At 37.6% G+C, this 24,590-nt stretch overlaps 1 protein-coding gene across 15 annotated transcripts in view; it reads left to right on the top strand.

Moving 5' to 3' along the window:
• Positions 1-24,590, top strand: part of DMD (dystrophin) — a 2,616,526-nt gene that overhangs the window by 2,231,181 nt on the left and 360,755 nt on the right. For all 15 annotated transcript variants that reach the window (XM_063804906.1, XM_063804905.1, XM_063804907.1 and 12 more), the window contains 3 exons: positions 3,511-3,667; positions 21,331-21,451; positions 22,060-22,328. In XM_063804906.1, the coding sequence (XP_063660976.1) occupies positions 3,511-3,667; positions 21,331-21,451; positions 22,060-22,328 (547 nt within the window). The remainder of the gene's footprint in view (positions 1-3,510; positions 3,668-21,330; positions 21,452-22,059; positions 22,329-24,590) is intronic.

Genomic DNA, 24,590 nt, shown 5'->3' with positions numbered 1-24,590 from the left:
ACTGACAAATGCCACCTTTGCCCTGTGGAGACCAAGAAGTAATGTTTGGGGCATATCAGAAATGCTTTAATAAATGCTTTATCAAAGAATGGTTCTGGAGCTTACCTGTGGAATTGTGAAGGTTCTTGTTAAAAGCAGAGATTGTTGATAGAATTATAGAAAGTCTGGAGGTGGCACCTAGCAATCTCGATTTTAAACAAGCTACTCAAATGTTTCTTATACACACTAGAGTTTGAGACCCAGAGCTTTAGGTTGAATACATTTGTATATGCTGTTTTAATTCATTCTCTGGCTGCCTTTCACCTCTTCAGTTCTTACTCAGTGTTCTCTGTCCTTTGTAAGTTTTTTGCTTCAGTTTTTGTCCTCCTATCACATTTTTCCTTTCACTCTTGAGCTTTAGGAGAGGAAAAAAATGAAGCCATTTAATATGTAGTTAAGATGATCAAACATTCTGAAATTTTATCCAACACCACAGCTTAGAAAAAAATTAAAGAAAGTCCCCTTACCCAGATATGTGAGAGCTTTTCATCTTTTGAGGTTCCAGGTCCGTCTTCTGCTGCTGTATTAGCTCTCTTGACTGTCCTCTGTCCCTGGCTTCTAACAACTTCCCTATTTCATGCTATTAAGTTTCTCTTAGATCCTTTAGAACTGAATTCCCGGCTGGGTGTGGTAGCTTACGCCTCTACTCCCAACACTTTGGGAGGCTGAGGCAGGTGGATCACCTGAGGTCAAGAGTTCAAGACCAGCCTGGCCAGCATGGCGAAACCCCATCTCTACTAAAAATACCAAAAATTAGCTGGGTGCGGTGGTGGGCGCCTGTAATCCCAGCCACTTGGGAGGCTGATGCAGGAGAATTGCTTGAACCCGGGAGGTGGAGGTGCAGTGAGCCAAGATCATGCCATTGCACTCCAGCCTGGGTGATAGATCAAGACTCTGTCTCACCAAAAAAAAAAAAAAAAAAAAGAACTGAATTCCCTAGGTCTCAGTTATTTTGCTCTCTCTTAGGGGACCTAAAGGGGTTCATTGACCCACTAATAATGAGTCAGCACCATTTAACCTAGAACTGGAATTTTAGCACTTCCTTACATAAACAAAGCCGCAGCTTGAGGTCTTAACGTAGGCAGCCTGCCCTTCACTATATCCTCCTCTAGACCTCTCTGCCACAAGGATATTTTGTTTCCTCTACCAGGCAGACAGAGGCCAAACGTTAGTCATCGTTATATTCTCTCTTCCCTTCCTCTCTCCCTACTCCCCAATGTATCCTAGAGACTTAGGGGCAGTCAATAAATATTTATTTAATCAGTGTCTTTTCTACCATTTGCTGCTTTTCCATGTCTGAGCCCTACCTCTCTCCACCTACCTTTCAATATGTCCTGCTTGACAGCCTCTTTTCACTCTCAAAGGGACCAAGCTGTGAATTCCAGACACCCCAAGGAATTCGTTTAACCATTACACATTACATGCTATTAAACAGCTAAAATCTTGCCTGGGGAATTGTCGCTTAGGCTTATCATGGAAAAGTGGTAACTGAAAGGATGGTACAGAAACATAAAAGAACTGACCTCTAATTGTATGCAATCTGCATGCACTGTTATATTCAATTCATGACATTTATGGTATTTCACGATTCAGTTCTTGGGAAATAATACCCTTAGAGTCTGGAACAATTTAATTTATCTTATTTGATGGAAATGCCTTCATTTTTCCTGGACATATTGTTTATATTGCAATTATAGAAAGAAAATCTTGACAATTTGGAAAAGTATAAAGATTAAGAAATAAATCACCTGTAAATCTACCTCTGAGGGATAACCTGGTTGTCATTACACAATTTTTTCCTAGTCAAGCATGTGCATACAAATACATACACATACACATATGTTTTAGAAAAATTCAAAAAAATTATTTGTTTTGTAACCTGTTTTCTCACTTAGTAACTGGGATGATGACCTTTTCCATATCCATAAATATTTGGCTATGTCATCATATTGAACCTTGCATAGGATTTTACTGTATGAATGCACCATTATATATGTAATAATTCCCTTTTAAATTAAGAGCTATTTAATTAAATTCATATATAAATTTCATTAATTTCTAAATTTAAAGCATATACAAGTTTCATTACATTTGAAAACAATCAGTAGGTTGGGGTTTTGCATTTCTCAAGCAATTCCCTCGTATTGAATATTTAAGTTGTTTCTATTTTGTTTTATCAATCATAAATGACGCTATTTATAACATTTTTCCACCTATATCTTTGTATCTTTTTCCAGTTTCTTTGTTAGTATAATATCCTTGAATTTAAGCCTGTGGGTCATTGTCTTTGCACATTTTAAAGACTTTTATGTATTGTCAAATTATCCTTCAGAAAGTTTGGAACAATTTAATTTCAGTAGATAAGTATTCTTTGGTGATTCTGTTTGACTAAGGCCAAAAGGAGAATTGTATTTGTAATGTCAAGCTAAGTTACCAAATGGCTAAGGGAAATGTTGCTCCACCTGGTTGCTTTGCTTTACATTTCAATCTTTGCAGCATTAAAGTCTTTATTATATTTATGTTATAGGTAGCGTTATTATGAATTAATTAGTAATTGCTGATAATAGCTGAGTGATTGAGCATAATTTCTAATTTACCTGAAGATAAAGCTTTGCTAACACTCTGCGTTTCCTCTTTGTTTTCTGGATGATGATTTATTTTATTAATTTAGCTTCTCATCTTCAAGTGAAATGTGGATTTTATAGCATAGATCATTCATTTGTGTATTCTTAAATGGCCTCTAAGGATTAACGTGTTCTAAATACAGTTGACGGTAAAGCACTCAGTCTCCTGCCTAAATTATTCATGTTCGGGGGAAGCTTTCAGATAAATGTCTGATTTTACTCTTCCATGTGAGTTGTTGTCTTAGTACTTTTTACACAAAGGAAACAAAGCAGAAAATGTTGAAACTTGGTGAAGACAAATCCCAGGTGCACACAAATAAAGAAGGGTAGGGGGAAAGGAGACGCATTTGGGAAGAGGAGCAGAAAGGAACAGACGCCAGATGGAAGAACTCAATGGAAAAGGCTGCCTAGGGTGTAGAAATGGAAAAGTCAAAATGTGGGGAGAGACCTTTCCATTTCTCAAGGCAAAAAGAATTCCAGTACTAGCATGAGTCACATGAAAATGAAGTGTTTTTCATTAGTCACTGCATCCAATTTTTTCTACCAGAAATATTAAGAATCGTTGACTACAACAGTATGGAAAAGCAATAGATTCCAGTGTATATTTCATGCCAAAAGTCTCAGCATTCTGCATGTGGAAATAAACATATGGTTAAACACTGCCTTTTCTCAAAATTGCCATCAAACTATCCCCTGTTTTGTGGCTCTCAAAAGTAAGTAGCCAGATTTTAATTCAAGACTGCTTTGTAGTTCACAATAGGTTTATTGTACTTTTTTAATGGAATTGTTAGAATCATCAATTATACTTCTAGATCTTCTGACATAGTATGCTGCTGTTCTTTTTCAGGTCCCATTTGGAAGCCAGTTCTGACCAGTGGAAGCGTCTGCACCTTTCTCTACAGGAACTTCTGGTGTGGCTACAGCTGAAAGATGATGAATTAAGCCGGCAGGCACCTATTGGAGGCGACTTTCCAGCAGTTCAGAAGCAGAACGATGTACATAGGGTAGGACATTTTTAAGCCTCGTGCCTTGCACATGTTAAGCACATAGTAATCCAGTGACTATTTTAAAATTAATTTTGTTTGAAATTAAGTTGAATAGAAATCTTTTTTACTCTTCTCACCCAAGGGTCAATTATAAATAATCTAAGCCATTATATTGTAAATGTCAAACACATTTGTGTTAATAATACCCTTTAAGAAATCGTCCATCTCTTTTGGCTATATAAAAAAAAGCTTTTCACGATGAAAAATATTGAACATATACAAAAGTAGACAGAATGCTATAATAAAACTCATGTACTCATCAAGACATCAACAATTATCAAATCACGTGAGATCTTATTTATTCTATAGCTCTTCCCAGATTGTTTTAAAACAAATATCAGGCATGTGTTATTTTATTGTTAATATTTCAAAAGGTTAAAAGATAGGATTCACTCTTTTAAGGTAATCACCTTGCTACTATAATGCTTTTGAAATATCAATAATTTCATCATATCAAATATCCAGTCCATATTCAATTTCCATTTTTCTCATACATATTATGCATTTTTTAAACTTTTTCTGGTTTTGGTTTAAATAAAAATTGAAATCAGACCCACACCTTACTTTGGTTAGTTGGTCTTTTTATTACTTTTTATTTGGAAGTAATTACAGATTCACAGTAAGTTTCTAAAATAGCATAGTTTCCCTGTATCTTTCACCCTGTTTCTTTTCATCGTTATATGTCATGCAACTGTAGTACAATTCTTATTGTCATTTCAACATGCAATCAATAGAAAAAATGTACATTTACAGCACATCTCAATTCAGGCTCATTACATTCCAAATACTCAGTAGCCAGATGTTGCCAGTAGCTACCGATTGAACAGTGCAGTTCTATAGTTTGATTGTATTTGGGTTTGGCTTTTTTTGGCAAGACTGCTTCACAGGTGTTCTTGTATTCTTCCATCATCAGGAGGTGGTATATAATGCCTGGTTTTCTCTTTTTGTGTGATGTTTAATAGCTGTTCATGATCAGTGGCTAGGGGTTCCAGTGTGATAATTGCCTATCTCTACCATTCCTTCTTCATTTATTCACTGGGGTAGGTCTATGAAAAAAGTGTTTTGCACTTGTCTCCTATTTTGGTACTCAGTATACCTTTCATACTGAACAAGCAAAATACGTTTCAATTTTACCAATTTTTATAATAACAACTTGTTCACTAGCATCCTCCAACGATGACCAATTATTTCTTTGTTTGTTTGTTTTATTTTTACTTACATTTCTATCTTCTCTACTAAGCTCTGAGTGAAAAAGGCAGAGATTTTGTCTTGTTCACCTCCAAGACCCTAGAGTCTAGTAAAGTGTCTGGTGTAGAGTGGATACTGATAAGTGTTTTGGAAATGAGAATAAAAGATACAAGAACAGAAATGAATAGCAAACCAAACAAATTACTACCAAATAATAAAAACTTGATAAAATGGTACCACTTTTGTATGTTGAGCATGTAAAGGAAAGATCTCTGTGGAGATACAGCCAAAGGTGGCATCTTGAGGAAAGGTCAAGGGTTTATATTATTCTGGAGAAGAGGATATAGGAAATTATAAAAAGGGAAGAGAACATGAAAGAAGACCCAGGGATCTTTGCAAAAAAAAAAAAAAAATGCCAGGGAAACTGCCAGTTTCTCCTTTAGCCATTTGCCTTCATATATTTCTGAATATTAAATTAGCTTTTGTGGTAGGGTGAAATGTAATGGTGCTATGTGTTTTAAATGTTCTGACTTTGAATAAACAGCCAAAACACTCTGGTGTACATATAGAAAAGCACTCATTGAGAAGGATGGGCCTTTTTTAAAAAATGTATTATGCGATATAGTGAAATGAGACAGAATTTCTACAAAAGATGAATTTTATGCTAGTTCCAGAAACCAAAGAAAATGAATCACTGGACATGTGCACTAGGAGTCAGGAGACTGAGATTCTAGTCATATTTCTTCATAAGATGGATTCTGATTGCTATTTTGTTCTTCAACTGTAATATGAGGAAATTGGTCCAAATAATTGCTGTGGTTTCTTCCAGCCAGTATTTTGTTATAAATACTGCTTCACTATTCCTGGTTATTAGTTTTGGTTGCTTGTTAAGAGTGGTAAAATGTCTGTACTTAACGCAGTCCTTACTCAGGAATCTCATGACAAAGAACATGACTTGGGGAGATGGTGATGCTAGAGTTATGAGTGATACTCACCAGAATGAAGTTAATCCGTCCCCACTTGGTTAGTGTGCTTGCTCAGATAGCTACCTGTTAACCTTTCGTGAATTTCACAGGACTTCCAGCCCATTGATTACTCTGTGTTTTATACATTAGTTCCTCTGCCCTTCCATATTTACCTCCTTCCAAATACAACTTAGATTCAATCATCTAAATTTTAATAACTTGTTTTCAAAAGTCTGAAACCCTTTGCTTCTTTATCTTTTTGTTGCTGCAATCTACAAAACTCCAAAACTCTAGCTAAATATTCCAAGACTCTAACTAAATATTTTCTCATACCAGACAACAACGTAGTTGACTGGTACAGTACCTTTTCCGGATGACCAGCCTTCAGCCTTCCACTACCAAGACATCACTGGGTCATTTTTTTTTTTTTTTTTTGAGACGGGGTCTTGCTCTGTCACCAGGCTGGAGTGCAATGGCACAATCTTGGCTCACTGCAACCTCCGCCTCCTGGTTCAAGCAATTCTCCTGCCTCAGCCTCCCGAGTAGCTGGGACTACAGGCAAGCGCCACCATGCCCACCTAATTTTTGTATTTTTAGTAGAGACAGGGTTTCACCGTGTTGGCCAGATGGTCTCGATCTCTTGACCTCGTGATCTGCCTGTCTTGGCCTCCCAAAGTGCTGGGATTACAGGCGTGAGCCACCGCACCTGGCCAATTTACCTTCAAAATTGTTTTTGACTGTCTACTATTGTTATCATCATAATTATAAAAGACCATTTCTCCTAACCTTTCTGCATCTACTCTTGCCACCCTACAATGCAATCTCTACATTTCAGTCAGAATAATCTGTGTAAAAAACATAAATCCAATTATATCAGTCCTTATCTTAACACTATAGTAGTCTTCTCAGTGCTCTTGGAAAAAGACCAAAATCCTCAACAAGAGTGACAAGGCACTATCTGGCTTGTCTGGCCTCAGCCTCCTCTTTCCTAGATGCTCTTCCCTTGCTGTTTGGACACCAGCCATACTGCCTCCATTTGCTTTTTCCAATTCTGCGTGTCCCTCTTATGTGGGGCTTTAAATATGTTGGTCCTCTGTCTCAAACCCTTTTACCTACACCCACCCACTCATAATATCCTGGTTATCATCTAATAATCCTTTACATCTTGGCTCGGACATTGTGCAAACTTTTCCCTGTTGTCTACATTTGACCAGATCTTTCTTTACACACTTCTAAAATTGTCTACTTTTCTATAACATAGCGTTGTTTGTCATCACGTACATGTGTTACTATTTGATAAATGTCGACCACTCTTGCTAAACCATGTCCTTCAAGAAGATTTTTGGGAGGGGGAAAGCTGTCATTTTTCTACTCAGCACATTCCAAAGTGCCTAGTATACAGTAGACACTGGTTAGATAAAGGAAGGCTGTTGAGACCAAGAGCAGGGAAAGAAAGAATAGAGTGGTATTCCCTTCTTATTTACAGGAGTTTTCTGTTTATTTCTAATTAAGCATCTTTTTGTAAAGTGTGTAGAGCTACTTTGATGCACAGGTTTTTTTTATTATTGTACTTTACATTCTGGGATACATGTGCAGAAAGTGCAGGTTTGTTACATAGGTATACATGTGCCATGGTGGTTTGCCACACCCATCAACCCGTCATCTACATTAGGTATTTCTCCTAATGCTATCCCTCCCCTAGCCCCCCACCCCCTGACAGGCCCCAGTGTGTGATGTTCCCCTCCCTGTGTCCATATGTTTTCATTGTTTATCTCCCACTTATGAGTGAGACCATGCAGTGTTTGGTTTTCGGTTCCTCTGTTAGTTTGCTGAGAATGATGGTTTCCAGCTTCATCCATGTCCCTGCAAAGGACATGATCTCATCCTTTTTTATGGCTTCACAGTATTCCATGGTGTACATGTGCCACATTTTCTTAATCCAGTATATCATTGATGGGCATTTGGGTTGGTTCCACACCTTTGCTATTGTGAATAGTGCTGCAATAAACATACGACATACAGTTTTTACTTGTAGTTTGGCGCAATGCTTTTTCAAGCTTCTCTTGGTATCTTTAAGAAAAATTCTTGACACAAAACACTCTCCTTCCTCAAACAACATCATCGCTCCTGAGTGCTGATGAGAGAACAGTTTAGTAGCCTGTTTGACTCAAAGTTTTGTCACATGTATGTGGTAGCCCTTTCATATATGGACTGTCTAGTTAGTGATGCTCTTGGAGCCTATTGGCAAAAGAACAATGGAAAATCCTTGAAACTGGATCTGCGTATCAGATCTCCTGAACTCAATTAGAAAAAGAGAAAAAGAACAGAATCAGTACAAAATTCCATCAAGATCTAATAGTTGACAGATCTTATATTTGTGGACTTTTGTTTTACTTTGCCATGTTTCCAGAATTGTACATTGTATTGCTCTTTATGGGTTTCTTGATTTAATTGTTGTTTATATAGAATCCTTGGTATCAAGATGGGTCACTGTAACTGTAAACTTATTCCGCAAGTATTTAGAGTGCCACTTTTTTAAAAAGTCATCTGCTTACTCTCTATTCTAAATTATCAATATCCTTTGCTGATGCTTTTTATGGGGATACAAATCCCATTAAAATGTCAATAGTTGAAACTAGAATCAAATGTTGTTCATTTTCACTTTCATTTTCTATAAATCAGGATGTTTACAAAACAGGTAATTTGTGTTTTTCTTTGTATACCATTTCAGATTAGTGATAATATTTTGTAGCAAAATATTACATATCTTGTACTCTTTTCTTGTAGAGAAAATATACAGTCAATATCAATCGCTGTCATGGAGAGATATATGGTTCTTCTGTAGGTAAAATTCCAAGATACTCCACAGACATATTTGGGGACCATAGTCTCACTCCTCAAAGCAATTTTCACACCCATGGGAGTAGATCTGTGCTCCCCAAACCAGCTGGGCAGCATAACAACTGCAACTGAATGGCTCTCAAGACTAATTAATAAAATAATGCTCCAGATGCGGTGAAGTGTTATAAATAATTAAAGCTCAAATATGCCTTAGCAAATATAAACTGACCAATTTTTATGTCTTTTGAATACATTATCCTGGCTTTTACGGTTCCTCATTACTTGCCTCACTAGACTGACTCGTTTTCAATTAGTGGGTGTTATTCTGGTCCAGATATATTTTAAAAACTGACTTCCTTTGTTTTACTTGAGCAGTCACTAAAGTGATATTTATTACTTGTCTACTTCTGTGATTAACCTAGAGAGAGTTTTAAAGGAGCAAATCATAGTGGGGAATTTCTAAGGAAAACTGCAATAAAACATCAGCTTATTCAACTCCCTTCCTCCTACCCCAAATCCAAATGGAGATTAGATCTTGATTGTAACAACAGTGTAGGTAATGACTTTTTGTTTGCCTTTTTACTAATGAAATTGTTTGTCACTAGGTTTTCATCTTTCAATTAAAAAAAATCTCTATAATCCCTTCCCTAGAGATCATTAAGGATACCTTCAAAGCTTCCCGAGATTTTCTGGTTAAGATTTAGATGGAAGTAATCAATACATACATTATTAAAAGAGTGGACAGAAAGCCATTATTGCTTGGATGCTGTTGACAAATGAAAAGGCTTGAATAAAGTAGTTTACTTGTTCATTTGTCAGGTCATATATTATGCATGTTCGATTTCTTCAGAAGTCACCACAAAGTGAGAGACAGGCTGAGAAATTCAATAAAATTATCCTGAAATCATGTTGTAGATTATACATTTATTTAGGCTCATTCTGTTATCAATGCTGACCTGCTTACGTGGGATACATTTTAGTATGTATGTTAGCTTGATGAGTTTTCTGTGTTTTCTTTTTACAGAAAGAGAAAATATCTTTGGATGTCATTTGTGAATGTTAAGATTTAAGTCAGCTCTGTGTTAAGAAAAATGCGTTGTTCCCTATCACCTCTGAAAAACAACCAAAAGTTGCGATAGAGTGATGCATTCTTTTTTCTTTTCTTTTTATTTATTTTTTCTTTTTTTTTTTTTTTTTTGAGATGGTGTCTCGCTCTGCGGCCCAGGCTGGAGTGCAGCGGTGCAATCTCGGCTCACCGCAAGCTCCACCTCCTGGGTTCACGCCATTCTCCTTCTCCTGCCTCAGCTGGGACCACAGGCACCCACCACCACACCCGGCTAATTTTTTGTATTTTTAGTAGAGACGGGGTTTCACCGTGTTAGCCAGGATGGTCTCGATCTCCTGACCTCGTGATCCACCCGCCTTGGCCTCCCAAAGTGCTGGGATTACAGGTGTGAGCCACCGCGCCCGGCCAGAGTGATTCATTCTAACATTCAATGACCTGGCCTCTTAGAGTTTCTAAACCACTTGACTGTTAGTTATATCTACTCTAAGGTGTCTTTTTAGCCGTGTTGGAGGAAATAGACGTCTTTTTGATCTATTCTTCATCATTTTTGTATAAGTTTGATATCCTATGCAGTCATATTTAGGGATGCTGAATAGAAATGACTTAAAAATTATTTTTAGAACTGCATTTCTAGGCATTTGAGTCTTCTGAAAACTAAGTCTAAGTCTTCTGAAAACTAGCTTTATCATCAAAACTGAAGAACTGAGTCATCTAGGAATTGCTGCTTTGCTTTAATGACTGTAACAAGATGAGATGTGAATAATTTACAAACTGACTTCTCTACCAGAGTCTTCTCTCTCACTTTGTCAAAATATTTTGATGTCCTGACAAATACTCTTTAAAACAGTATCTGCATAGTGTTTTGCCTTTACAAAGCACTTTTACACACATTATTCATTTAATTACAAATGATCCCCTTGATCTTTTTCTGTGCTCTTCCTTTTGTCCCCCAAAAACATTATTTTAGGAAAAATTATACCATAACTCAGACTCCTAGAATTTATTGATTCTTTCAAGAACTTTATTTATGAAGAGCCTACTCTATGTTAAGCATATGTTAGTGAACAAAATGAGTCTCTGCCCCTATGGATGTTTAGATTTTAGTGACAGAAATACATAGTAAACCCATAAATTAATATATGAAATGATGTTGGGTAGTAAGTGCTATGAAGAGAAAATAAACAAAGCATGAATGGAGAAAGATTGAGGAGTACTGGCCTATGTGAGGAGGTTATTTTGGGGTAAAGACTTGTGTGAGGCCGGGTGCAGTGGCTCATGCCTGTAATCCCAGCACTTTGGGCGGCTGAAACAGGCAGATCCCTGGACGTCAAGAGTTCGAAACCAGCCTGGCCAACATAGTGAAACTACGTCTCTACCAAAAATTAGCTGGGCGTGGTGACACGTGCCTGTAGTCCCAGCTACCCAGGAGGCTGAGGTACCAGAATCGTTTGAACTTGGGAGGCGGAGGTTGAAGTGAACCAAGATTGTGCCACTGCACTCTAGCCTGGGTGGCAGAGTGAGACCCTGTCTCAAAAAAACAAACAAACAAAACCTGTGTGAGTGAGTAAACCATGCAAAAACCTTGAATGAAGAGGATTCTAGGCAGAAGAAGCACCAAATTCAAAAGCCCAATGGTAAGAACAGGTTTAGAGTGTTGTAGAAATAGCAAGATGAGCTGTGTATCTCAAGGGAAATAAGATCAGTAGACAGTGATAGGGTCTAGAAAGAGGGAAAGGCCAGATAATGAATGGTCTTGCAGGCCATAGTTTGGAGGTGGATTTTATTCTGTGAGTAAAGAGACATCACTGGAAGTAAGGAAACATCACTGGAAGGCTCTCAGCAGGGATGATGTGATCTGATTTATGTATTTAGAAGTTGACTCTTGCTGCTATGGAGAATTGACTATAAAAAGAGCGAAACTGAAGACACAGAAAAGGAGGGTGGTGGAGTCATCTCAGAAGGAAATGATTACTTGGACTAGAGTGGAAATGATAGGTATGGTGAATAATTATTTGATCCAAGATATATTTGGAGGGTAGAATTGATAGAACTTAAGATAGATAGAATGTGGAGTTTGAGAGGAAGCAAAGAGTCAAGGATAATTCTGAGGTCAATGGCTTGAACAAATAAAATAATGATGTTGCCATCTGAGAAAGACTTGGGAATGATCACGTTTGAGTGTATGTGCTTAGAATGAACCAGGGTTCCATTTTTGGATTATGTTGATAGACAGACACAAAGGGTATGATTCAGATATTATTTACCACTTATACTTGACAATCTCAAATTTTGGCTCAGTATCTTGAGAACATACACAAATTAATTTGTCACAGGGTTTCCTAATAATCCATTCATTTTTTACTAACATTTCAGAAGTAATTTCCAAATCTTAAAGTTTAGGCTCAATGACCTAAGACCTAATTCCCTAAATGGCCACGGGAACAGATTGAGTTTTCACCAGTGATCTCTCAAGGTCAGCTCAGAACTTAACAACATTATTGTCAGTAGGAAGTAACTTCCCCAGTGATTGTTGGAAGCAGCCCAGCCTTAGAATTAAGAGTCAAACAGCTGTTCAAGATGCTGTGTGCGCACTAAACTATTCCTCCATAGTATCACAGACCTGCAAGCAGGCTGGACTATTCTAGCCCGTGCCCTTGATCTCAGAGAATACAATTTTTGTTTTCAAAGACTTCCAGAAAAATAAATCTCAACACAGAGTTTGTTAAACACATTTTCCCCTTATACACTCAAAAATGTTTTTTCATTGACTACAATTAGATTTTTTAAAAAAACATAATTTCAGGCCTGAAATATGTTCATTTACTTTTCAATTTTACATCAAATTTATTCAATCTCATTTATAAATTAATATTGTTGTTCATGTTGTTGACTATCTGAAACAATGAATGGATGTATCTGATACTTCAATCCCTTATCTTCACTTTTATTCAGAAGTGGAGTGAAAATAAGGCGGAGCTTTTTGTCATCTTATTTAGATGATTATTTAGTCAAACTCATAGAAGCAGAGAGTAGAAAAATGGTTGCCAGACATTGTAAGGGGGAGTTGTTGCTCAATGCATATAAAGTTTCAGTTATGCAAGATGAAAAAGTTCTAGAGATCTGCTGCATAACATTGTGCCTATAGTTAACAATACTGATTTGTGCACTTAAAAATGTGTTAACCGAGGTCCGGAGATCAAGCCTATCCTGGCTAATACGGTGAAACCCCATCTCTACTAAAAATACAAACAACGAAAAAATTAGCCGGGCATGGTAGCAGGCACCTGTAGTCCCAGCTACTCGGGAGGCTGAGGCAGGAGAATGGCGTGAACCTGGGAGACGGAGCTTGCAGTGAGCCGAGATCGCGCACCACTGCACTCCAGCCTGGGCGACAGAGCGAGACTCCGTCTCAAAAAAAAAAAAAAATGTGTTAACAGGGTAAAGTTCATATTAAGTGTTCTTATCTCAATAAGAAAAGATGATTATGGCCTTTTCTTTATAGCCCAGATACCCATGTTCATAACTTCTGTAATACTAGCTGTCTCAAATGACTATTAAGGGAAACCTCTCTTTCTGTTGTTTGCTCCATTGCCTCTTTCTTCAAATTTTTTTCTTCCATGAACCCCTATGAATTTGCTTTAGATTACTGGGGGCAATATTCTTGCCACCCTGCCATGTACATTCTGGATTGCTTGCCCTTTTCCAAGACCTCGCTTTTAAGTTAACTGAGCATTGCTTGTCCCGAAGTGAGCATTTGGTAAAATATTCTTATGTGTTTGAGACTCAATAAATATGGTGGCTCTTTAAATAAAGAAGGTCCTTTTGGTGACAGAATATATTCAGCAACTTTCTTGTCAGACATAGAAACAATACAGGAGACATAAAGATAAGGTAGAAATAACACAGGAACAAGAATGATGACGTAGGATGGCAAAACTAGTAAATACAGATCAAGTTACAGATATGACTGTTAACATCTTGTTCTATGCCTGCTCGGTATCCATTTGTTGAATGAACAGAACTGTTGGATCATCCTACATTTCAGAGTCTGTCTAGTGTCCTCTCATCTCCTACCTAATCCTGCAGACTACAGAAAAAGCCCCAAGCAGCAGTTCAAACCATGGAACTTCTGAGTGTTTGGACATGAAAATCTCCTTTAAGAAATCACTAGGTTGAAGAAGGCAATGCTAATGGGACCACTTCTTGAGGAAATTCCACCCAGTAACTCAGCAGTGACGCTCAGCTTTGGATCTGGAACATGAGTAGACCTAGAATAAGATCTGTCCATTTTTCCCAATTTACAGCGTTAATTTTTTCACTTATGATTCATGAGTCCAGGCTTTCCCCTGCAAGCCTGTTTTGCATCTAAATCAACTTGGCCTTCATATAACACACTCTAGTGTTCTAACTGGGTGTTCTGTATCTTAGTCAACAATGTTTACTGAGCATTTACTATATGCCAAGCTATGGCTATGGTTTTTAAGCATCGATAATAACGATGCTTAGCAGAGACTCTCAAACTGCCACCATAGAGCAGGCCTGTGGCCGATTAATGATCTTAACAAATTGATTATAGTATATGAGAACTGGATGTTAGAACTTAGATGAGGTTTTAGCAAATGCCCACATTTTACAAATGAGGACACAGAGGAGCAGGAAGAGTTTATCACCTTTTCTGGATCACTGCAGCCAGGTTCTGGCCCAGCCCAGGCTTGAAGCCCAAGGCTTCTGCCACTCAGAACAGTGCTCTTTTCACCACTTCAGCCTGCCTCCCAGGATGATTCTAGGAAGTTCTGCTTACAAATATGGGTAGTATTTCTAGTCATTCCATCAGATTTTATTCTGAAAAACACAAATTTACCATTTCAATATGAATATAGGTAAAATTCAGCGCCAGGCAAGCTGTACATGATTGAAAGACATCTGTGTTTTGAAAAGCACGGGCTTTTACTCACATCCATAGTAATATGATCCTAAATCCACTGTCCCCAGGAGAAAGCAAGATAGCTTTTCTCCCTGTCATGTCATTACCTATGCCCAGAGTTCTCATCTTGTTCCTCTCATGAAGCAAATCAATATCTCACCTTTCATCCCCTCCATACGTGGTTCTGAGCTACTTCTATTTATGGCATTATTTAGATATTTTTATAATATAAGCAGGAAGCAAGAGGGACAGAAAAAAAATAATCAGTGGCCAGGTGTGGTGGCTCACACTTGTAATCCCAGCACTTTGCGAGGCCGAGGCAAACGGATCACCTGAGGTCGGGAGTTTGAGACCAGCTTGCCCAACATAGTGAAACCCCGTCTCTACTTAAAATACAAAAAATTAGCAGGGAGTGGTGGCGCGTGCCTGTAGTCCCATCTAGTCAGGAGGCTGAGGCAGGAGAATCACTTGAACCCAGGAGGCAGAGGTTGCAGTAAGCCGAGATCGTGCCACTGCACTCCAGACTGGGTGACAGAGCGAGACTCCGTCTCAAAAATAAATAAATAAATAAATAAATAATAATCAATAACTTGGTTCTTCTCTATTACTTTCAGGAATTTTTTAAGTTTCTGATTTCTTCCATGGCCATTAGGATTTTCCACTTATGTGGCTTCCAAATTATTCTGAGTCAGGGAGATTTTATGTTTTGTTATCACTCACTTTCAGCTTCACTTTAGAATTGCAAGATTTAGATTCAAAGTGTGTAATTAACTGATGGCCTTAGGTAAACCCTAACTTATCTGTATCTCAATTTGCATGGATGAAACATTCATAATATAAAAGTATACACCACAAATATACCTACTCAATCAAACTATTGGCTCCTTAATGACAAAGATTAAGTCTCTATATCTTTCCTAACTTTGTACATAATAGGTTCAAAATAAATACTTTTTGAATGAACAAATTAGTGAGTCAACAATCAGTCACCCGGTTGGCCAGTACCTATGGTGTTTTAAGTGCAATCTACCAGATAATTCAACCTTCATAATAAATAGATTTATCTTGAGATTATCATTGCTATAATAGTGTAGTAGCATACTTCATATAAGTTTATTTTGTGAACCTTAAGAAGCTAAAGGACAAACATCTGTGTAGTATTCCTAACATTTTCTAAATTGCATGTTTTATTTTCATAGAGGTGCTCTACGTCTTTAGTATTGCTTCTAATTCTCTCATATCACTATTTTGGACCCTTGGGTCTGGCTGTCTTGGAAAGGTGAAAAGAAAGGTATGGGGAAGAGGATGTGTTTTAACAAAGATAATTTTATCTGTTCAAGGGATTCAGGAAGTAATTAATCTTAACATCTGAATGCTAACATCTGAATATTGTAAATACGTATTCTGTATGTACATGGGAGAAAATATCTATATCTGATACCTTTTCTATCATCACATAAAGGAACTGACTTCTCTGGTTTAAAATATTAACCAAAATTTATATGACAAAATCAGTATATATGAGTATATATTTTCTCAAACCTCCTTCAAACAGGCCTTTTTGGGAGACAAGACACTTATCAAAATCAAGGCTCTTGACATTAAATATTCTTGTTTGTCTTTTTTTAAAAAAAAAGTCTTCATTTTCCTTTCTTTTAAAATGCAATAAATTATACTGCAACATGCAGTTTATGGTGAGTTATTAGATACTGAAAAATTGACTTTCTATTATTTTAATGCAGATTCTACATTGCTTTTTTTACTACATAAAGCCATTTGTTTTAAGCTCCATGCTACAAAGACCACAGATGTTCATTGCCTAGTAGAACAGTGTCTGATACATAGTAGTTGCTTGAAGTTTGTTAAGTGACTAAATTAAAGAGGATCTTACATATAACCATGTTTAAAATTACATATTGTTATTTATAGTTTTTCCCACATAATAAGAATTATTGCCATTTCCTTTAACCTCTGACCTCCTTGAACCAACTATTTCTCTCTTTTTGTGGGAGTTTTATCCTTTTGTATTTAATCTGAATCTTTTGAAATTCTAAAGATACAATCACTTAACCCTCTCTTCCATCCACTTTCTTTTCTTAATTTCAGGCAACAATGTGAAAATAATGGTGCTTATGTCTTTGTAATAACAGAACTTTCTTTGTCTTTTCTTTAGCCTCATTTTAATCTTCAATGACTCATATTTAAGAAATGAACTGTGCAGCTGTGGTGGATCTAAGTCCTTGGCAACAACTCGATGGGCAAACACGTGGTCTCTCACAATGGATGCTCCTTAGCTTTGAATTATTTACTGTCCAGTTTTAACAATGGAATTATATCATCAAATAGTGCCTTGGACTTTTTAAGTTTTTAGTGCCTTAAGTTTTTAAGTTTGATGAGACCTTTAAGATCCATTTCCGGCCGGGCGTGGTGGCTCACGCCTGTAATCCCAGCACTTTGGGAGGCCAAGGCGGGCAGATCACGAGGTTGGGAGATCGAGACCATCCTGGCTAACACGGTGAAACCCCGTCTCTACTAAAAATACAAAAAATTAGCTGGGCTTGGTGGCGGGCGCCTGTAGTCCCAGCTACTCGGGAGGTTGAGGCAGGAGAATGGCGTGAACCTGGGAGGCGGAGCTTGCAGTGAGCCGAGATCGCGCCACTGCACTCCAGCCTGGGCGACAGAGCGAGACTCCGTCTCAAAAAAAAAAAAAAAAAAAAAAAAAAAAAAAAAAAAAAGATCCATTTCCTTATTTTACAGACCTTGTTCCAACAATTATCTCCACCTTCTGTCAAGGTCGTAACATATATCTAGGGTGACCAACTTTCCTCGTTTTCCTGAGACGGTCCAATTTTCCTGAAACTATTCTGGTTTTAACATCGAAAGTCTCTCATCCTGAAAAACTCAATGCTGGACAAACCAAGATGGTTGGTTACCCTACTGCTAGCTTCCGTCTTTCACTCTAGGTTCAAATCATTCCTATGCTAAAAAGAACTTCTTATCCCTTTATCTTGTTATCCTCTCTGTCCTCCTGTCGTGTCTTCCTCTTTTCCTTCTCAGAAAAAGAAAATTGAACATTTAATTTTCACTTGAAATACCTACTCCTTCTTCCACTCACTCCTCAGCTATGCCTACTTCTGAGGCTTCTGCCCTCCACTGAAATTGCTCTCAGCACATCTAGTGAACACTCTGCAATGCTGATCTTACTTTACTTCTATGTTTCATTGGACTCACTTGGTCACCCTCTTCCTCTCAAAATTCTCACTCTCTCCTTGAAATTTCTACACTCCTCATTTCCCCTAATCTCTCCACCTATTTGTTCCTTTTCTATCTCTCAAGAGATCCTGTTCCTCTGTCTGCCCATTAAACTTTGATATGTAGGCACTCAACGTATATTAGCTGAATGAGAAAATAACTCCTAAATATTTTTTTTCTCCTCAAACCTCAGAATTTATTATTTCCTTGTGGAAGGAATGTTAGCTTTCCAAGCTGAGCATATCACAGTCCCTTACTCTGTCCCCCATGCACAGAACACCCCCCCACACACACACACACCATCATGTTGCATTTTTAATATTACTCTTCAATAATTTTATCCTGAATGAGCATGAGGGGTTCTGAATCAGAGGCAGATTTCATTTAATTACCTTACAGTAAATATTGTTGCTGTGCCCTTCCTTTGCCCAAAGACTTACCCCTAGGGCAACATGATGAACGCTGATGAAACATTTTCCTACTTGAGTGGCTGGGTACTCCATAAGTGGGAGACTAGGAAAAATCATTTTTTCTGCTTATAAAGGAGAAGGAGGCTGCTATCCATCTCTCATTCTGAAAGGTTCTCTGTGGAAACATAACAGGCCTGAGTCCTAATTCCAGCTTCTGCAGAAACCAGCTAGCCCTATGTGTCTCATGTTTTACAATCTGGAAATGTCTCCAAGGTATGGGCTTCATATTTTTTGAAATGTAAATACCTAGAAAGATACCCACTCCAGTCTTTCTAACAACATAGAGTTTAGCTTAGGAACCTACCCTGAGCTACAGAGAAATGAACTAGACAAATCGCTGCCGATCTAATCTCCATGGTGTGGGAAGTTTCTCAGGAGGCTAGAGCTTTCTGTAGGTGAACTGAGACATCTAGGAAAGTTTATTTCCTCATACTTAGTTGAATTGCACCCAGCGTTTGCTCATCTACTCAACCTAGACACTAAGTGTCATTCTTGTTTCTTTTTCTCTCTTCTCTCCAGCATCTATTCACTCACCAAATTTTCACACTTCAGATTTTTAGACATTTCCCTATCCTATCCCTGTCATTTTTCCTGGTACCATTGCCCTGAGTCAGATCCTCATAATCTTGCACTGAATTCTTACAATTGCCTCATTATCTCTCTGATTCCATTTCTGTTCTTCTCAAATACATACTCTGTATTTATATCAGGAAGATCTGTTTGAAACACACATATTCCTGTGCCACACTCCCTTGGTTAAAACCGTTCAAAGGTTCCTGATTACCTTCAAGGCAACACCTAAGCCTCTTAGTGGACCATATGTGATCATAGAGAGGCAGAGCTTCAAATTCTGGTTTAAAAATCTAATATATTTCCAGATAGCAATAGTGTCTTTTTCATCTCTGGACATGCCCTCTCCTTGTTCTTTATGCTCTAGAAACACTGGCCTGCTTGAGATTCCGATACATACCATACTGCACTATGTCCTATGACTCTGCACTTGCATTTTCCTCTTCTTGGAATGTTCTCTAGCATACTCTTCCTTGAATAAGTCATGTTCATGCTTTTGAATTCTATGTGATTACTAGCTTCTCCTGGAAGCTTTTCCCGATTTTCTTCCCCATATTGCGCAAGTCTATAGCACTGTCTACATTGTATTGAAATTATTTACGTGTCTGACTCTTCTATTATATGTTAAATATTCCTAAATAGAAAGGGCTGTTTTGCATTCAACTTTGTATTTCCAGTTTCAAGTACAACCACTGACACATGATAGTTCAATAGAGGGAGCCATTATTATTTTTATAATTAGTAATGTCAGTATTAATTGCCTCCATTCAGGTCCAAACAGAGAAACTAGGCAAAATGATAATTTACTTGAATTTGGGAAACTTAATTGTATGAAAAAAAACACAAGAATACAACAACTGAACACACACACACACACACACACACACACACACAAACATGGAGATTTCAAGTGAAATATCAGGAGAATCATCTTTATATGTAAGCAGAGTAAATAACACACGTATCTAGCATGATTTTAGGGTACAGAAATATCCCATTATTCAGAAAGTACTTCCCTATCTGTAGGCTGAATCCTAATATTCTACTTACAGAACTCCAGTATTTTGGTTCAAACGCCTTCCCTTTCTCTATTGAATTGTAAATAGCTGTGGATGATGAATCATTTTGCAAAGTATCAGACTCAGGATTCTTTTGAATGGTGAACACCGCTAAGATTTTATTAATAAATGTGTCATACAATACAGCTCTGGAACACTTCTGTAACATAATGGCATATCTGAAATTCAAGGAAGAATACTGCTAATTTGTTTTTCCCCAGTGAAAGAACAGGGCTTAAATTCAGCAGGCAACATTGCTAAAAGACAGAGTTGAAAAAAGTTACAAAAATTAAGCCCTAGATCAGGGCAAATATTACTGTTATTGTTAAACAGTTATATTAGCATTTATGTAGCATGCACTTAATACTTTTATTAATACCCTCACTTCTGAGATCAAAGAATCTGGGTCAATAACTCTCTTCAATGGTGTCAGAGTATCCGTTAGGTTATTCTAGGCTCACGGTATGCCTCACGATCCTTTTAGCACTCGATTATGTGTGAACTTACTGTTTTCACTCTGCTTCTAGTGTTAATTTTCTCCCTTCTTTGGATCTAGAAACTTTTTGAAGGCAGAAACTATTCATTTTGTTTTTCTCTTGATCCCCTGGATAAAGGAAGATTACAGATTAAAGATTAATTCTAGATCTGTTCATTTATAGAAGCTAGTGTCCGCAATTCCTACATCCATAATAGCTCAAAACATTTCTACTATTCTCAAAGAGGTCACAATGGATGATGTAATGACTATATTTCAAAAGTATTGAGACTTTTCTCTTAGCTTACCTATTTTATACCTTGTCAGACATTTTGACAGAATTAACTGGTGATTGTCAGTTGGATTAACTGTATACTTTAATATAGCCTAAGTTCCTGCAAATGGCCCTTAAGGCTTCCCATTATGTTCTGGATATCCGCTATTTGGGGTATGTTTAAGTCCTCATTAGCCATACTAGAGTTTTGCAATATATACCTTGAAACTTTAGCTGTAGATTTGAAGTATGGCTGTCAGGTTACATAAACAAAGCACTCTTATCTCAATGAGAGGGCATTAACTATCCGGAATGCTCCCCCCATCTCCCCAGAATAGCTTTACAAACACAGCGCTTTCCTCATTAACAGATAGACCCATATAGCCTTTAAAAAAAATCATTTTATAACCATCAGTGTATAAATAAAAGAGATAGAAATTGACCTGGGAGTTTCATAAACAAGTTCTGAGCACCCAGGATTAATTTTGAGAAGAATGCCACAAGCCAAATAAGCACTTCTTTTCATCTCATTTCACAGGCCTTCAAGAGGGAATTGAAAACTAAAGAACCTGTAATCATGAGTACTCTTGAGACTGTACGAATATTTCTGACAGAGCAGCCTTTGGAAGGACTAGAGAAACTCTACCAGGAGCCCAGAGGTAATTGAATGTGGAACTGTAATAACATATTGATAGAAGGATCAGTGGTGACGGAGCAGCCCATCCATTCTTGCTGCCAGGGTCTGGATAGCTCTCATATTTTCTTGGTTAAATAGAATCAATTCAAATTAAACATAGATGCTGAGAAAAAATAAGGACTCATAAACTACCATGCATAAATCAGTTTGTGCATTCATAAATAAACATTAAAAGAGATTAGCAATCAGTTATTGGAACGTTTAGAAAATAATAAACAAAGGGAGTTATCTGTGAGGAGGAATTCTATTGTTGCAAAGACTACAAGTTAATTTTCCATTTAAGAGCCTGCCTGAAGTAAATTAGAGCTTGTGGTATGCATCCTAACGTTTTTCTCCTCAATAGCTTAAGTGAATCTTAAATTGTCGGATCGATATAAGGTAGAAACTCAGGAAGATATACTTTAGATGTTCTGGGCTGTATCAAAATTTATGCCAAAGTATTAAAAAGCCATTAATCAGTAGGTTACCCTCTTGTTCAACTGTACTCTTTCTTTCTTCCAGTATGACCTTTTTGACAATGTTTAAAAAAAAAAGAATGTGGCCTAAAACCTTGTCATATTGCCAATTTAGAGCTGCCTCCTGAGGAGAGAGCCCAGAATGTCACTCGGCTTCTACGAAAGCAGGCTGAGGAGGTCAATACTGAGTGGGAAAAATTGAACCTGCACTCCGCTGACTGGCAGAGAAAAATAGATGAGACCCTTGAAAGACTCCAGGAACTTCAAGAGGCCACGGATGAGCTGGACCTCAAGCTGCGCCAAGCTGAGGTGATCAAGGGATCCTGGCAGCCCGTGGGCGATCTCCTCATTGACTCTCTCCAAGATCACCTTGAGAAAGTCAAGGTACCGTCTACTTCTTTGCTTCAGGGCCCTTTGAGAGACTCAAAAGAGCTTCTAATCTGAACTTGAGTGCAGTGTTATCTTCCCACAAAGTTAAAGCTAGAGAAATCAGTCCGTCTTTCACAAATTCAGTCTTCATTCACATGGTATTTTCTCCAAGAGAAGACAGTGATCTAATTATTTGTCTGTCTTCAGTTATATGAAATGAAATATTAAAACAGTTACAGGGCAAGAAATCATTTTGACTTTGATATTAAGTGATTGTACTAAAGTCTGATGTGTGTGTGTGTGTGTGTGTGTGTATTGGTGTATTGCTTGTGTTACTTAGTATCAGAATACAGAAAAATAAAACACTTAATCAAAAGCCAGGAGTCTAGGTGTTGGCCCTTTTGCTAACCAAATTACATGACTTGGATAAGTTATGGTTTGGTGAAATAAGGCTGTTAATGTGTGGCCCTTCCCTTGGAAGGCAACATTTGTAATACAGTTTCAAGTTTCATTGGCCCACTGCAGAAATGAGGGAAAATCATTATATATTTGGAAGACCACTGTCTATAAGACCAAAGTTAAATTCCCTTGTGGCACAAAGATGGCAAATATATTCTGTAGAAAAAAATACATATTTAGGAGTATCATTTTGAAATCAGCAACTACTCATCTATTGTCAAAATCACAAAAATCCTCCCAGATTAAAATTCAAAAGAAGTTAAATTCCCTCATGCACTCAGCATGTTTGCCAGCATCTCAGCATCCTCATTCTAGAAGTTGTCCTCTTCCTTGGCTTTCATGGAACTGTTCCATCCATATTCTTCTTCCTATATTTTTCTAGATTCTTCTCCTACCCACCCCTCAAATACTGTTGTGCCCAAGTTTCTAACCTTAGCCTAATCCTCTTTTGATTGTTTAAACCCTCCCTGTTTGAGATGGCGTGGATGGTGATGTATCTACATCTCTAGTCCGCATCTCTCTTCTGATCTCTGAATCCATGTGGCATTATGATCACAAATGCAACTATTCTGAAACCAAGTTCATTTGTTCTCCTGTGTTTCCATTTCCCTACTTCTATCCCCTCTTATCGGACCTTTTTTTTCCTGTTTCCTATTTCAGTTAATGAATCATCATCCAACAAATTTTCCAGGCTAGAAACTTTAGGTTCATCCTTAAACCCTTCTGCATTTTCACTGATGGCACATGATGGCTCATGTTACCTCAGAATAGCTCTTTTGTGTTTTCTCTCCTCTTTTAACCAATGTCCTTTTTAATCCCCAGCATCTTTTACTTAGATGATAACAGTATACATCTTTAAATCCCATTCACCCCTCTGTGTGCCTGGCATATCTCAGATACTGCATTTTAAACATTTGGTGAATTAATGGATGGATGAATGGTTTCTTTGCTGATGTTCCTGCATTACCCAGCTTCTTCCAATTCCAATCCAAACTCCTTGCAGGAGAATACTTGCCTAGAGAATGAAATCCAATGAATAAGGAGATTACGTGGCCCTTTTCTTCCTAGCCTTGACTTACCTTCTCAGCCATAGCTCCTATTCTCCAGACCATTTAATACACTCTGCCCATATGATATATATATATATGTGATGGCATATGTGGGAAAAAGGGGTGATATGGGCAGAGTGTATTGAATGTGTGTGTCTGTAAAGTATGTATGTGTGTGTATATATATATATACACACACATACATAGTTAGATATATACATAGTATATATACATATATACATAGATATACACATATATATACACATAGATATAGATATAGATATATCTGCCTTTGCAAATGCTGTTCTCTCTGTCTGGATACCCCTACGTTGTCTACTTGGCGAATTCTCCTTCAGCCCTCAAGGACCAGCCAAAATGTTACCTATCTTTGTTGTCTTTCCTGAGTGTCTACAACCCCCAACTCCCACCAAGCAGAAGAAACTGCTTACAGTTGCTACTCTCATAGATCACCAAGCATGCTAAATTGTCACACTTAAATTTCACATATATTGTAGCAACTTGCTTATGCATTTTTTTTTCTCCCAGAGAAAGTGAAGTTGCTAAGAGCACGGATCATGCTGTACATCTTTGGGCTGCTAGCCCAGGGCCAGCAACATATGAGGAATCTCATTAGGTACCTTCATTTATTCACTCAACAACTGTTTATGAGTCATTATATAATGTGCTGGACAGGTAGTTATAAAAGAAACAGACTTGATCATTGCCTTCATGAAGCCTATGGTCTAATGTTGAATTGCATAGCTCTTCA

Source organism: Pan troglodytes, chromosome X (genome assembly GCF_028858775.2).
Source record: "Pan troglodytes isolate AG18354 chromosome X, NHGRI_mPanTro3-v2.0_pri, whole genome shotgun sequence".
NCBI lineage: Eukaryota > Metazoa > Chordata > Mammalia > Primates > Hominidae > Pan > Pan troglodytes.
This window is presented reverse-complemented; position numbering and strand designations above follow the sequence as displayed.